The sequence below is a fragment of the Lepisosteus oculatus genome, chromosome 1 (assembly GCF_040954835.1).
Source record: "Lepisosteus oculatus isolate fLepOcu1 chromosome 1, fLepOcu1.hap2, whole genome shotgun sequence".
In the NCBI taxonomy this organism is placed as follows: Eukaryota; Metazoa; Chordata; class Actinopteri; order Semionotiformes; family Lepisosteidae; genus Lepisosteus; species Lepisosteus oculatus.
The window spans coordinates 11,906,446-11,920,450 of record NC_090696.1 but is presented as its reverse complement, the minus strand read 5'-3'; the positions used below and the strand labels follow the sequence as shown (position 1 = coordinate 11,920,450).

Sequence of the window (14,005 nt, the reverse complement as noted above, 5' to 3'; positions counted from 1 at the left end):
TTAAAGTGATTTTTGTTCAGGGGACCAAAATATTTCTTGGCTTGCAAAATAAAAAGTAATCAGATGCCTTATTACTTACAGTATGACATTTTGGAACATTGGTAGTCTGGTTGGAAATACAAGCTGATTCGTTTCCTTTATATTTTGGAAGCATCTAATGCTTTCATTTTAGTCTAGAAACTTATCAATTAAATAACTAAGGAGCTGGAAGCTTGAAAACTGTGTAGTGTAGTGGACTGGAGGGGCATGAAATTCAGCTGCTTTGTTGTGGATTTTTTTTTCTTTTAGGTGCTAATTAACCCCTGCACAGTATGGTAGCTAATAGCCTCTACCAAAATGAAATGGGGATCTGCAGCATCTCTCAATATACATCAATGGAGCATTCTGTAAAACAACAGATGTTACACTTACCATAGAAATCCCACATCTGTCATGCTTTACAACATGTGGCCCCAGAAATCTCTCACCTTAGCAGCTGCATGGGAGAGATGATGCTATTATGGACTTCTTGTGCCTTCTGCCATGTTGCTGGTTGAAACTAATAATAATTTTGTACTGCTGCCATATTCAGGAACCACACTGCCAGATATCTTCCACATGGCACCTGCAGCAATGCAGACCTATATGTAACCAGGACGTTGCATACTAAAGCCTCTGTTTATCCGTTTATCCTTTTTTCCCCAAAGCATTTGTATCTGCATGTTTTATTTTCAGCTGATACACTGTAGTTTTAAAATCCTGGTGAAAGATGCTGTACATAAATAACGTTGCAGAATTCATGTGTAAACCTTAAGTTCCCCAATATAAATACATGGGATATGAGCCCCCATTTGTCTTTAAAGTTTAGCATTTGTGTTAATATTTATTTTCATAATTGATATACAGCAAATTAGTACATGGGTTTTATCCAACAAGTAATTTGTCATACGTGGCTATGCACCATTCTGCACGCTTGAAAACTGTGTAGTGTAGTGGACTGGTGGGGCAAAATCTGTGTTAACCAATCTAATTTATTGATATGACATCTTCTCCACACAGGAAATATTTACTCTCAAGAGTCGATGTATACAGTCTGTTACTCCCATTTTCTTATTAAAATATTCTTGACTAGACACAGTAGATGTGAATGAGGGACACACTGAACACAAAAGAAATAGCCCACTGACATCAATAAGTGCCAATAAAATCAATCTCAGTGTTTTATTTACCTTAAGTACAGATGTGTACTGGTTGGAAAGTTTTGATAAAGAGATCACATTTCTGAATATGTGGTACTACACTTTACTGCCATAGCGACTGCACCATTAAGTGTCTAAAAATGGAAAATCATGGCTCAGTTGTGGTGGGACAGATTTGTTTTGCTTTGTTTTTAGAGAATAAACAGTTTTACAGCTGTGACCTACTTTTACATTGTAAAGCTCAAGTTGGTCACACATAAATTTTTTAAAACTTAATTCTACAGTTTTATGATTTCACAATGAAATCCACATATCCAATATCACTCAATATTAAGACTAATATGTAATTACTGTAATTGCATTCAAGAAGGCCCCACTATCTTTATAAAGAACAAGAAAAACAAACAGGTCTGCACTGGATTATAAATGGCACACCATGCTAATTATAGACTGCATGCTGGGAAAAAGCTCTAAACTGTACCAGCATAAATTTACAATCTTGGAAACAGGTTTTACATTATATGAACAAATGTAAAGTGGAAATGTGAACTAAGCTGATTCACCAGCATTTCCAAAGGGCCGTATAGAACAAGGGCGACATCTAGTGGTGACAGTGCTATGACAATCTTAGTTTCATTGGGGATAAACTTGTGCAGGATGATCATGTAATCCACATCACAACTAATTCAAAATTATCTGCAGAAAACACACAGAGAAAACCCAACCCACACAACAGATCTCATAAATATTTCAGCTCATCACATAATTTGCCTTGTTTATTCCCAGATGAAACTTAGCGGTGCAAAAATTCTATAGCTCACAATGCAACACATTTCAGTACTGCAGATTTCTATCCTGTCTTTACTGTTTTAGAATGTGTTTTTCTGAATACCAAAACAACTTTTTACTTTTTACAAAGTAACACGTCTTCAGAGAGGATAACCCATTATTGATCAAACAAATCGTACGGAAACTAAGTTTAGTTTACAACAAAAGTCATACAATATTCCATAATAAGCAGTATTAAGAAAGAATCTCTACACGGAGACCTTTGTGTTATGCTCATAAGACAAAATAAGGTAAAATTACTGTTACTGATTACTTTCCACTGCGTATGACACCCAAACAATTATATGAATTTTCTCACAATTAAGGGATAATTAATATTTTAGCACAATTAATATTTTTAGCAACTTTAATGTCCAGAATAAAGTAAAAGCTTACTTACACAAAGTAAGTCAAGGAAACACCACTATAGTTTGGACACTTCCACAGTGACACCACCAATGCCAACTTGTAATTTTGCGATCTTTTGAAAAGGGTCAGAGGTATCATTTTCTTTAATAATATCCTTAAGTCTATTTCTTTTGTTTTCTATTTTTTCTATTCTATTCTATTTCTATTTGTTTACTATTCTTCTTCCAGACCAGTAGTTCCCAATGTGTTTTACTGGGACCACTATCAAGACCCTGGATGGTCCTCCAGACAGTCTGTGGGCCAGTACAACTACTGATCAATCCAGAAATAATGCCTATGTCTTCACCTTTTGTGTTGGACAGAATAATATTGAACTCATGATGCTAAATGGGAAAATGAGTTCAGGTAAAAGATACCTCTTTTAAAGGATACCATTTAGTATCAAATTCAAGGTGAAAACTGAAATCAAATCCATAGGCCTGACAGCATCAGAGCCAATACTTTTCTCTCCAAATGAACAAATCCACTAATATAGTGGATAATACTAACCTTATATAATGTGTCTGGTATACACACATACCTGTATATCTGACATACAGTATATATTTGCATTTTTAAAGCCTTGTATGAAATGATGGGCAGTGAACACATAAAAGTTATTTTCCATACTGATGTCACCTGGCTGTCACAGAGGAACCCACTCTCCCTCATTTTCAAACTATGCAAAGAGACGAAAATCAACCCACCGGTGAATGGGTGAATTGTTTGCTCAACCAGCATACTTATCTGATATTTTTCATATTCTGATTTCCAGGGAATATTTTTAGCAACTTTAATGTCCAGAATAAAGTAAATAGCTTAACACATGGAACTGTGATGCGCCTGTGGATTGCAGAGTATTTTATTATTTCCCAGAATCAGATGCAGGCTTTACTTGGATCAGAACACCGTTTGGAAAGAAGGAGATCAATGTTGAGCATCCACCGAAAGAGGTGGATAATCTTGAGGCCATATGGAGCTGATATTCAGTGAGAAAACGTGATAGATTACTATCAAGATTGATAGTTTACTAATTGTGCATTAGTACAGAGTACCCTGGGCTCATTGACATAGCTCTGAAGCACTTACAACAACTTACAAAGGCAAAACTGTATTTTTAACACTTCCTAGATTTGTAAGCAAAATAAGACAAACCCTGGCTGAACATGGAGTCAAATATGAGATTTAAGCTCTCCATTTTAAAGAAACTTCCCTTTGTTGGTGTTTCATCAGAAATAGCACTATTAATCAAAACAGGTCAGAAAATGAGTTAAATGTAATAGTAGAAAAATATCTAAATGCTCTCCTTAAAAAGGAACCCGAATAGCTACATTTTAAAAATATTATGGCACTATAAGTATTTTTATTATTATTGGGAGCAGAGGTGTCTGTGAAAGTTTTAGAATCGTTTGAGCATTCCGTAGGCCAAAATGTTTTAGGAACATTGGTCTACTCTAGATTCTATGGGTAGAGAGAATATGGGTTCACATTCTGCTAATATACATGGTGTGTTTTGGGTTTTATAAGTAATGCAATGTATGATTATATACAGTTATTCTAAGATTTTATTTCTTGCAAGAATAATAACATGGTTTATGGATTAAAAAATATTATAAACCATTTTGTTGTGTTTATGTTATTAAAATACTATTTACAAACAGTGCAAATCAGTATCAAACTATACTAAACTTTATCCTCTTTCATATCTATTTTTCATATAACTCTTCTATCCTTTCTATGGGAAGGTAATCATTTAGGATAAAGCTGATATCCTAAATGTACAACAAAACAATTCAGTATACATTTCAGCTCAACAAAACATGAAGACAAAAATACCCAAAAAAGTGTTAAAAATTAACCAGTCACAATGCAGCCTGGAATTTTCCAAAAATATCAGTCAGTTCATCCCAGATGTCCATCAAGAGCAAACAGAGCTGTAAGTTGGAATTTTGGATTTTATAACAGCAAAACTTGCCTGAAACAGAAACAACACTTTGAATTGCCTACTGTACTACTTTCCAAAACATTTCAGTAAGAAAAAATATCCTTTCCACTACTCAAATTACAAAAACATGCAAAAGTCTAGTGACATCTACTTCTACAATTTTTCTATTTCAGTTTTTAATAGGAAATTCTATATGTTCTTTTTATACTTTTTACGGTGGAGAATGATGAATAAAATTTAACCTGTGCATGAAAAATGCCTCTACCAGCTGAGCCACTGGGAAAGCACCACTTATGTTTGAAATCCAAGGTTTTCTCATAGCTTGTGACTAATATATAGTATAAATCATTGAATTGACTCAGTACTCTGGTTATGTACAGCACTTCTCCCAACTTAAGGGGGAACTGCAGTTCCAATTTCTCAGACTGGTGATTAAATCTCAGTAGCAATATAAATTCATTAACGTTTCAGAAAAAAATGACAAATTTCAAATTAAGCACAAAATCGTGAACTTTGTGAAACTAATGTAAGCCGCCATGTTGTTGCAAACTCGCATTCGAGTTTCCACAAATTGCAACGTGAAGTAGCCCCTTCCTGCTCATTAGCCCCTTCCTGCTCACTAGTCTCCATAATGACTAACGTAATGTGATAAACGAGCAATCAAATACAGGTTGTGCAGCAGACATTTCACTGCAGAAATGTCCCCATGTGATCTGCATGCAGAGTTAATGAGTAAGTATTATTTGTCTCAAAATTGAGAGCAATATTTCTATTAGATTAGAAGAGATTGACAAGCCTGCTTGTTTACAATGCCATAGGGCCACACACGTCACCGGACGTTTTGCTGCCTCATTCTCAATCACAGAACATGGTCCTGCACATACCTGGAAATGTAATCTCTTTTGTGATGCAAATTGGAGGTTTTACAAGTTACTGTGTACATTTTACTTTTATTGCAGTTTGAAATGCACTCATCAGTGCTGATTCTTTCTAACCCCAAAATATGCAAATGGCATTGCAGTTTCCCTTTAATTAAGTTAAAAATGACTCACATAACCCCCTGAACATTATATGAAAAATAAGTTTGTGTACTGCAGAATTTTAAAAAGAAACATGACACAAACCATTGTGGTGATACATGATACAGGCACTTTAGATAAACATAGGTGCTCTTGACAAATTCTACAAATCTATGAGTGTAATAATGGAAGTTTAGTCACATGGCTTACCTTTCCCCCATGCTCCTCTAGACTTTGTAATGCACTGATCACCTTCTCTTTGTATTTCTTGTCCATCAGTCTCTTTGAAAGCTAAAAATACAGTATAATATTGTTTTGAAATGTTAGAAGTAGAACATCCTAAAGTTCATGTTAAATCCAAAATCCTCAAACTAAATTACTTTATTAATTTCATATTTTTAGACTGATTTTACATAGCATTTTGCAAAACTAAACTAATCTTCACTTTAGTCTTTAGAAAGGCAAATAATACCTGCACTAAAAGTTATATATAAGATATAAAAATAAACTTATTGATGTTTTTACTAGTTTTGTGAAGCATTTCTTTTCAAATCATTCTGCAAGATACATCTAGTATATTTCAGCAGTTACCAACGTTATAATTTTGATAAAAATCTTACACTGGTGAGTATATGTTTAAGAAAGTCATTCAGAGCAGGACCAACAACAGCACTTAGTTGAACCAGGGCATTCAACCCTCTTTCAAAGACCTCAGCATCCTTGTGTGTCTTAAAGGAGGAACAGAAGAAAAAAAATTAAATCAACATACAGTATGTAGATATAAACAGTATGTAAAATATTATACATATAGTATTATACATAAAAAGTTGTTATATTTTGTCCATGGTATGGAATATATAATCTTTTGTAAACTATAGAGATCTTCATATCTGTTACAGAAGATAAATATTTATAGAACAATATATAGCGAACAACATCAGGAGGTCAGGACAGGTGAAAAAGTGTTCGTTGTTTGAGCAGCGATGGTGTGAAAATGTAAAGTACTGTACATCAGGACTGAAACCCACATGCTTTGAAGTAACCAGCTACTGGATGGCTTGAGAAGAAAGGACTACTCAGGGACAGGGACAAAACGTACAACACACAAAACTGCAAAGGTAAGTGGTGATGTCTTCCTTTATAAAGGCTTTGAGTAATTGATGAGCTAAGAGGGAAACAGGTGTGTGATGAAACTTAGGCTGCCCCTCCTCCGAGACTTAATTTTCACATCTCACCAGAGCTGTTTTTAGTGCTGGCACCAGTTTTGGAAGCAAGGGTATAGCCTTTTCAGCTGCACCATCAACAAGGAGTAACTCTCTAAAGCCCTCTTGTGACACAAACGTGTATGGATGTTTAGTCTCTCTCAGCCCCTGAAAGAAAAGAAAATATTCTTTCATTTATCCCTAGTTTTAGAGTCCAAGCAATAAAAAGATTTTTGACTTAAACTATAGAATAAAACAAACATAGCAAATGTAGATAGTACTGGAAGAGTTCTTCTGTTTGTACATTTTATATTTAACAGCTGCCAAAGCAATACAGGGAGACCTAGTATCTTTCTTTCTTTGAACTAATCCCATTTGCTATGTTTTATTCCAGGCAGATATTCAAATCATATATAATACATTATTTGACATAGTGACTAAAGTCACGACCAAGTTTTGTTTTAAACATGTTACATAAATCATGCAGTTTCACTGAATGCTCAAGAACAGGAAAGATCTTTGGCTTTTTAAATCCTTCACTTATGATATATTGCATATCTCATCTTACAAATTTGGCCAACATTGTTATATTTTAAGGACATTATCCAGGTACAGTGAGACCATAATTATCATGAATAATTTGGATTTGCTCTTCCTTTGACCACAAAAAATATCATTCAAAGATACTGAGACAAGAAATACATAAAATTCTTGGCAATCACCACAGAATAAATAACTTTTTTCAATTACTCTAAAATCAACAGTTTTTCCAGACTAGGAAATCCCTAAGGTAGGCTTATTCCCATAATTGCCAAGGTTCTAATAGTAGCTAGATACTAACAGGAATGCTTTTTTTATTCCCACTGGAAAAAGAATCAACTATTATTCAATTTCCTCTCTGTGCTACATCAAGCTCTCTAATCATGTACTTCATGAAGCAGCATGGAGACTGCCTGAGTGGGTCTCCATACACATGGTTTAACAGCTGTGCAACCTACTCAGGTTTAATTCTAAGGCTGAAATCCAGAGGACATACACAAAAAGGAAGATCAGAGAATTCTCTTCCTTCTTTTTAGGTTTAGCTGCTAAGTAGCTATAGATGAATTGTATAGAATGGATTTTTCCAAATACCAAAACAAAAACATTATTATAGCATGATGGTTCAACAAGCACCCCCCCCAGAAAATAACAGTTTACCTCAGCAAGTGTCCCCCCAAATATAACAGTTTACCTCAGCAAGTGTCACAAGTAAAGGATCAAAATCAATGGATGCTGGAGGAATTTCCCACCGCAACTTGTGTTTGACAGATCCATGAACCAGTCTAAGCAAATGAAATAAAGTGGCAATATAACATGAATTTCAATACATTTCAAATTTCAAAAGTCATGAACTATGAAACTAAAGCCAAACAGTTTACATTTAAAGTCAGCTTTGTTTTGAGCTCTAGCAACACAGAAAAGTGAAATTTGAAATAAGAATCTACTTTATTTAAGGAACCTAAATACATTTTTATGAGGATAAGTACTTCTACAACACATCATTTGAAAAGAATAACTGTACCTGCAGGGTATGCCCCCTTTGGAGTACACTGCTGAAAATGCTGACTGTGTCTTCCCTGGACCACAGAACTGAAATTTAAGCACAAGAAGTAAAAACAAGGTTTCTTTCATGGTATCATGGCTGTTTCTCACTACAAAGCTGTTAATCTAATTATATAGTTGACACTTTCATGCGTGCATGTATTAAATTCTATACCCACCTCTTCATTTTAGATATTTATATATTAATCACACTCCAGAACTCATTATGTCCTCTATCTATAAAACAAATATCAACACATTGATAAAAACAGTGGTCTTAAAACAAATATCAACACAGTGAGGAAACTAGGAAACCTGATGTGTTAATCTTACTTCCAAAAATGACAGCTGTCTCTGTTTGTGACATGCAGCAGATAAGGTAACATGCAAAGAGTGCATATTTCCATCTCCCATTACAGAAAAATAAATGGCAAAGATCACAAACTAATATTCCCTGTGCTCAACTAAAGCAAACTCTGACAAATCAGACCTACAGACAGCAGATTTAGCTTTGCAGAAGAAAACACTCACAGGATCCACCGTCTTTGGGTTGAGTTGATCACTGGGCTTTGCCACAGGCTTACGTACAGGAACCTGGGATTCTAAAGTCACTCTTAGTGCTGGTTCGGCTTTAGCTTTCTGTGTTGCAGGTTTCCCACGGAAAGTTGCGGACATTCTGCTTTCATAAAGTTTTCCCTAAAATATAAAGAAAAACTAATAAAAAACCATCCAGGATTATCCAGGATAAGTGCTGCCAAATGGTATATTTATTACAAGAAACAGAAACATGATAGGCTTTTGAACTCACTGATATTCCAATTATTTTTCCAGTACCATTTTTAAAGAACATTATGTGTCCAGTAACAATAGTATGTCCTCAACATTATATGGAGACTCACCTTTGAGTTCAAACTCGTGCGACGTGCAGTAAAATAGCCTCAGTGCCCAGCTTTACATTTTCAACTGTCTGGAGAGGAGATAAAAGAGTGGAATGCCTTTTATGGTTAATAAATAATATATGGTTATATATTCATTGTTAAATATATTGCTTTGACTGAGGGCTTCCCAGTTTTAAGACTGCTTAAATACATCTTAGTGAAGCCTAAGAATTATACCATCAATTGCACTGACAAAGAACACAAAGTTAGAAGATATATAGAAGATAAGATATTTGGAGATGGAAATGACGAGATAGGATGTCTTTAGCAATCAGGATAGAGAACAGAATAAAGGATAAGAGAAAAACATACTATATCCACACACTGCATCCACACCAACATGACAAATAGGGGACCCTAAACAGAAATAAGACTGATAATTCCTTAAAAATAGTGAAAGCTATGAGAGCCCATTAGACATGCATCTTCCAAGGTTTTAAAATTGGAAGAAATCACAACCTGCAAAACAATCACAGGAGTTCTGTATTACAGTCAGTTAAAATCTCAATTCAATAATACAAATGTCATCAAAAATTTTTAAATAGGTTCCACAATGTCATCATATTTTAAATTAGGTTCCACAAGAAGTATGTAGAAAACCGAATTTCAATTCTGCATCTGACAAACTTACCTTGAACACATCTGAGGATTTTGTAGGAACTATCTCAGCTAGAAGTAAGTTTAAGCTAGAAGTTCAAAAAAGTATTACCCTTCTCAGATTTGGTGATGGTACTAATCTTTTACAGTGACAAATAAAAACAGCCAGTAGATTATCAAAAAGTCATGAAATCTCATCACACCATAAAACTACACAGTGAGAAACCTTTGAAGTTATAATCCTTGATGTGTAGATGCTCCAACACTGGGAATTATCAGAAGGCCCTATTCATAGACAAAATACCCTAACCATTTAATCAAAACAAATAATTGTGTATTCTTTTTTTTTGTTTAAAAATCAAAACATATGGAGTATACAACTGAATCTGAGTTCATTTGGAACATAACAATAGGTCAATTTGTACCTAGACTGTGGCATGCAATAATTAAAAACAGTTCAGAATTATCTGTATATATTAAAAACGGGACTGTTTTCAGAGTTTTCTGTGAAACTACGTTGCCACCCACCGTGGCATCAAAAGATCGACATTAAACGTACGTCACCTATTACTAGTGTTCCTGTGAACACTGCAGTGACAAAACGCCAAACAGATCCAGTATAAATCCAAACCCTGGTTAAATTAAGGCAGTCTGCCGACAATACAGCATGCCGATATTCTGATTTTAGAGTGTTAAACAATAACGTCAAATTACTTTGATTTTGAAGAATTATTGGAAATTAAAACAGAGCAAGGAACAGAGAATCGAAGACAATCCCGTTTCCAGTCTGCTGAATGTCAGTATTATTCACACGCGGAGCATTCTACCAGTGTAAAAACGCATTAAAAAATACTTACCGAAATTAATGGTCTAGACATATATTCACAACACATGGATGCTTACTGCTTTTCTTTGTTTACACTCAAGAGACAAGCGGCTTGTTGCTATGATTTTTTTGTACTACGGAAAAGCGAGAGGGACAAATTATCTTCTTAAATCAGTTTATGCTTAGGAGGTTTGGTCGTGTGAAATTTTCGATGCCGGTTCAGTAGCACTTTGGATTAGACGGTCTGTGGCGAATGATAAATTTAATAGGCTCATATTGTTATGTAGTATTATTATAATTATAAAAAGTCACACATTACCTGTTTTCAGTCAGATATGAGTGAAACCATTTAAAGACTGTGCCATTGATAAGAATGTGTTCAACCATTTGGGCTACAGTGATACAAAAGCTTCACAAAGATCAAGGAGTCTCAGTATGAAAACCAGACTGGAATGGTTGAACCTGATCATTTGTTACCATGTGTGCCTGTAAATGATGTGCAAACACACATTCAAAGAAATGCTAATTTGGAAATAAGTGTATAGTTCATCATTACATTAGAATCCAAGCCAGGCTTTTTTAGTGATTCATGCAGTCTATAAATCAGTAAGGACCACACCCATGAAAAGGGAACTACTAATATTTTTTACAATAATAGGGCAGATGTCTTGCAAGCAAGCTTTCAGCAAGGAGGAAGGGATACGATCTAAGCAACAAGGAGTTGTTTTACCCGTCCTTCGGATGAGACGTAAAACCAAGGTCCTGACTTTCTGTGGTCATTAAAAATCCCAGGGCGTTTCTCGAAAAGAGCAGGGGTGTTACCCCGGCGTCCTGGCCAAATTTCCCATTGGCCCTTACAATCATGGCCTCCTAATAATCCCCATCTATGAATTGGCTTCATTACTCTGCTCTCCTCCCCACTGATAGCTGATGTGTGGTGAGTGGTCTGGCACACTATGGCTACCGTCGCATCATCCAGGTAGGGCTGCACACTGGTGGTGGTGGAGGGGAGTCCCCATTATCTGTAAAGCACTGAGTGGAGTGTCCAGAAAAGCGCTATATAAGTGTAAGCAATTATTATTATTATTATTATTATTATTATTACAGCTATTAATAATTTTGATTTAATTTAGTGAATACAAAATCCATGAGAGTTTCTGGTTCATCTGTGTCGAGAGTGTGTAGTTCTCCTGAGTCTGTGGCAGTCCTCTAGGATGTGCTGCCTAGTTTGCTCCATCCCACAGGAACAAAGAGGGCTTGCACTGATTCTCCATCTATAGAGGTTAGCAAGAAATGGACCATGACCAATCCTAAAGTGATTTAGAGTTGATCACTTTTTAATTAATTGTATCCAGGTGCAACAATGGACCAGAGTGCACCCCCTGTCAGTACTCAGGCATCCTGGGTGTCACAAACACCGTCACATTTCCACAAGCACCCAATCACTCACTAATTAACGTCACTTGCCTTGTGTATTTAAACTCCCACTCTGCAACTTGTCCTCACTCACTATTAAGGTTTCCTCAACCAGAACTATGTATCCAGTTTGCGACTTAGTCCAACCTCTCGTTTTTTCTTGTGACCCTCTGGGCTTCTGACCCTTTGCTCCTGATCTCCGACCTCATTCTAGCCTGACGATTTGAATTACGTTCGCTTTAGGAATTCAGTTTTCTCACCTTCTGACTCTGCTCAGGGTCTATTTTCCTACCTTTTCCCTCGGCACATGTTTGACACTATGGAAGCTAATGATCAGGCTAGCAGACTAAATTTTGAGAAAAGCTTTAGGACAGGAGTCTTGAATAATCCTAGTCCACATCCCAAAGCCCAAAAAATAATTTTAGTAAATTGATATAACAAACTTAGATCCAGAAAAATCTGGTACAGAGGGAATGGCTATGGACAAACTTGGAAACGTATGTATTGTACAATTGTCTCATTGGCTGTACGTTCTTGTGGATAACATCAACCCGAAAGCAGTAATAACATTTTTTAATTTATTATTTATTATTAAGAGACATTCACAGTAGTCTGTTAAGTGAACATGCAACATGATCCACTAGATGGCAATCTATGCTAGTCTGCATGTGCTGTAAATCCAGGAATTTGTTAACAGGCAATATAAACCAAAGGAACAGTAAAAAAAAACACATACAGGCAGTTCCACAAGGCATAAAAACACTGCTAAGACTACAAGTTTTAACTAATCACATTTTCATATATATAAAGAAAACAGCATGTGTGTAAGTACAATACATGTTGTCTTCCAACTGAATACAAAGTTTATTATAATCTAAAGATAGTATAAGTATATTTAATTCTGGGTATTTTGCTGTAACTCCATAGTGTGTGTTTTTTAATTTTAGTTGAACAAGACACTACACTGTTGTAAATTAAACAGTTCTGACCTTGAGGGATTTTGAGAGTTCCTTAGCTTAAGGAAGGGACAGATTCTGGTTAAAGCATTTTGCGTTTGTGAATAAAAGATGACCAGTTTCCAGCTTCAGCTACATGCTATACACTGTGTTCCGCCTGAGGTCAAACTTGTCAAAAAATGAACTGACAGCCCTCTAGAGTAACATAAAACCATTAGGCTGGGCTTTGATCTGATACCTTCGCCCGAATCTTTTTAATCAATTAACCATGAAGCTGCTCAGCATGTCGTATTTGCTATGCATAAAACGACTTTGGTCTGTCTGATTCTTCACAACACAGATCAAAGATAACTCAAACTCCATGAGATAGCTGCATCCAAGCAGGGAAGCAGAGGGAAATGTTTTTCTTTTCTAAAAACATGGGATAGTAGCAGCACAGAGCTTCAATTCCAGCAATCCACTTAAGGGAGCAGATTAATATTTACTTGAGTTCATGCCACTGTTTTTACTTTCAGCTATAAATAAGCTTCTATATTACTTGAAGATTTCTTGTACTTTTTAAGTGGAAGGCAGCAAAGGCTCTATTTAAACTACCCCTGCAAGTAGTATGCAAACTAAAGCAGTCTATTCACATTGCTCCATGAAAGATTATGAATAGTTGAAAGAGTAAATTGGTATAAACATTTTATGAAAGCAGTATGCTGATAGAGTTACCTGGCATATTTATTCAAATCTTTACAAATCATGTTTTAATGACTGTAAGTGAATATATTATTAAATCAAATTATATTTTTGGGGTATATGATGTTTTACTAAACTATGGATTTGATCCATATTACTCATGTGATATGAAATCATATCATTCACAACTGAAATGTTTTATCATGGTTGTTTTGGTCAATGGCACCAAGATCATATACAGTATACAGTACCTTGCAAAAGTACTTGCAGAGTTTTCAAATTTTGTTGCTCTAAACCTAGCAGTCATTACAATTTTTAAGGTATTGTTAATTTATTATTTGTTACATACACAAACCACTCCAGAAGTAGGTAGAGCATTGACATAAAAGAAAAATCATTATGGTCATGATTGCATAAATATTCAAACTTT

The 14,005-nt window shown here is 35.4% G+C and overlaps 1 protein-coding gene across 2 annotated transcripts; it reads right to left on the bottom strand.

The window, feature by feature from the left end:
• Positions 1-27: 27 nt before the first annotated feature.
• Positions 28-10,667, bottom strand: LOC102684255 (parkin coregulated like). Of its 2 annotated transcripts, none has more exons than XM_069195854.1 (9): positions 10,554-10,667; positions 9,061-9,128; positions 8,693-8,857; positions 8,142-8,209; positions 7,812-7,902; positions 6,614-6,748; positions 5,999-6,106; positions 5,589-5,669; positions 28-604 (listed from the first exon to the last, which is right to left on the bottom strand). In XM_069195854.1, the coding sequence occupies exons 3-9, from the start codon at positions 8,834-8,836 to the stop codon at positions 539-541; spliced, it is 693 nt and encodes a 230-aa protein (XP_069051955.1). In that variant the 5' UTR covers positions 8,837-8,857; positions 9,061-9,128; positions 10,554-10,667; the 3' UTR covers positions 28-538. The 2 variants fall into 2 exon arrangements, with proteins under 2 accessions (XP_069051955.1, XP_015199465.1); XM_015343979.2 differs by lacking the exon at positions 28-604 and adding an exon at positions 1,176-4,389 and having other exon boundaries at positions 10,554-10,666.
• Positions 10,668-14,005: the final 3,338 nt, after the last annotated feature.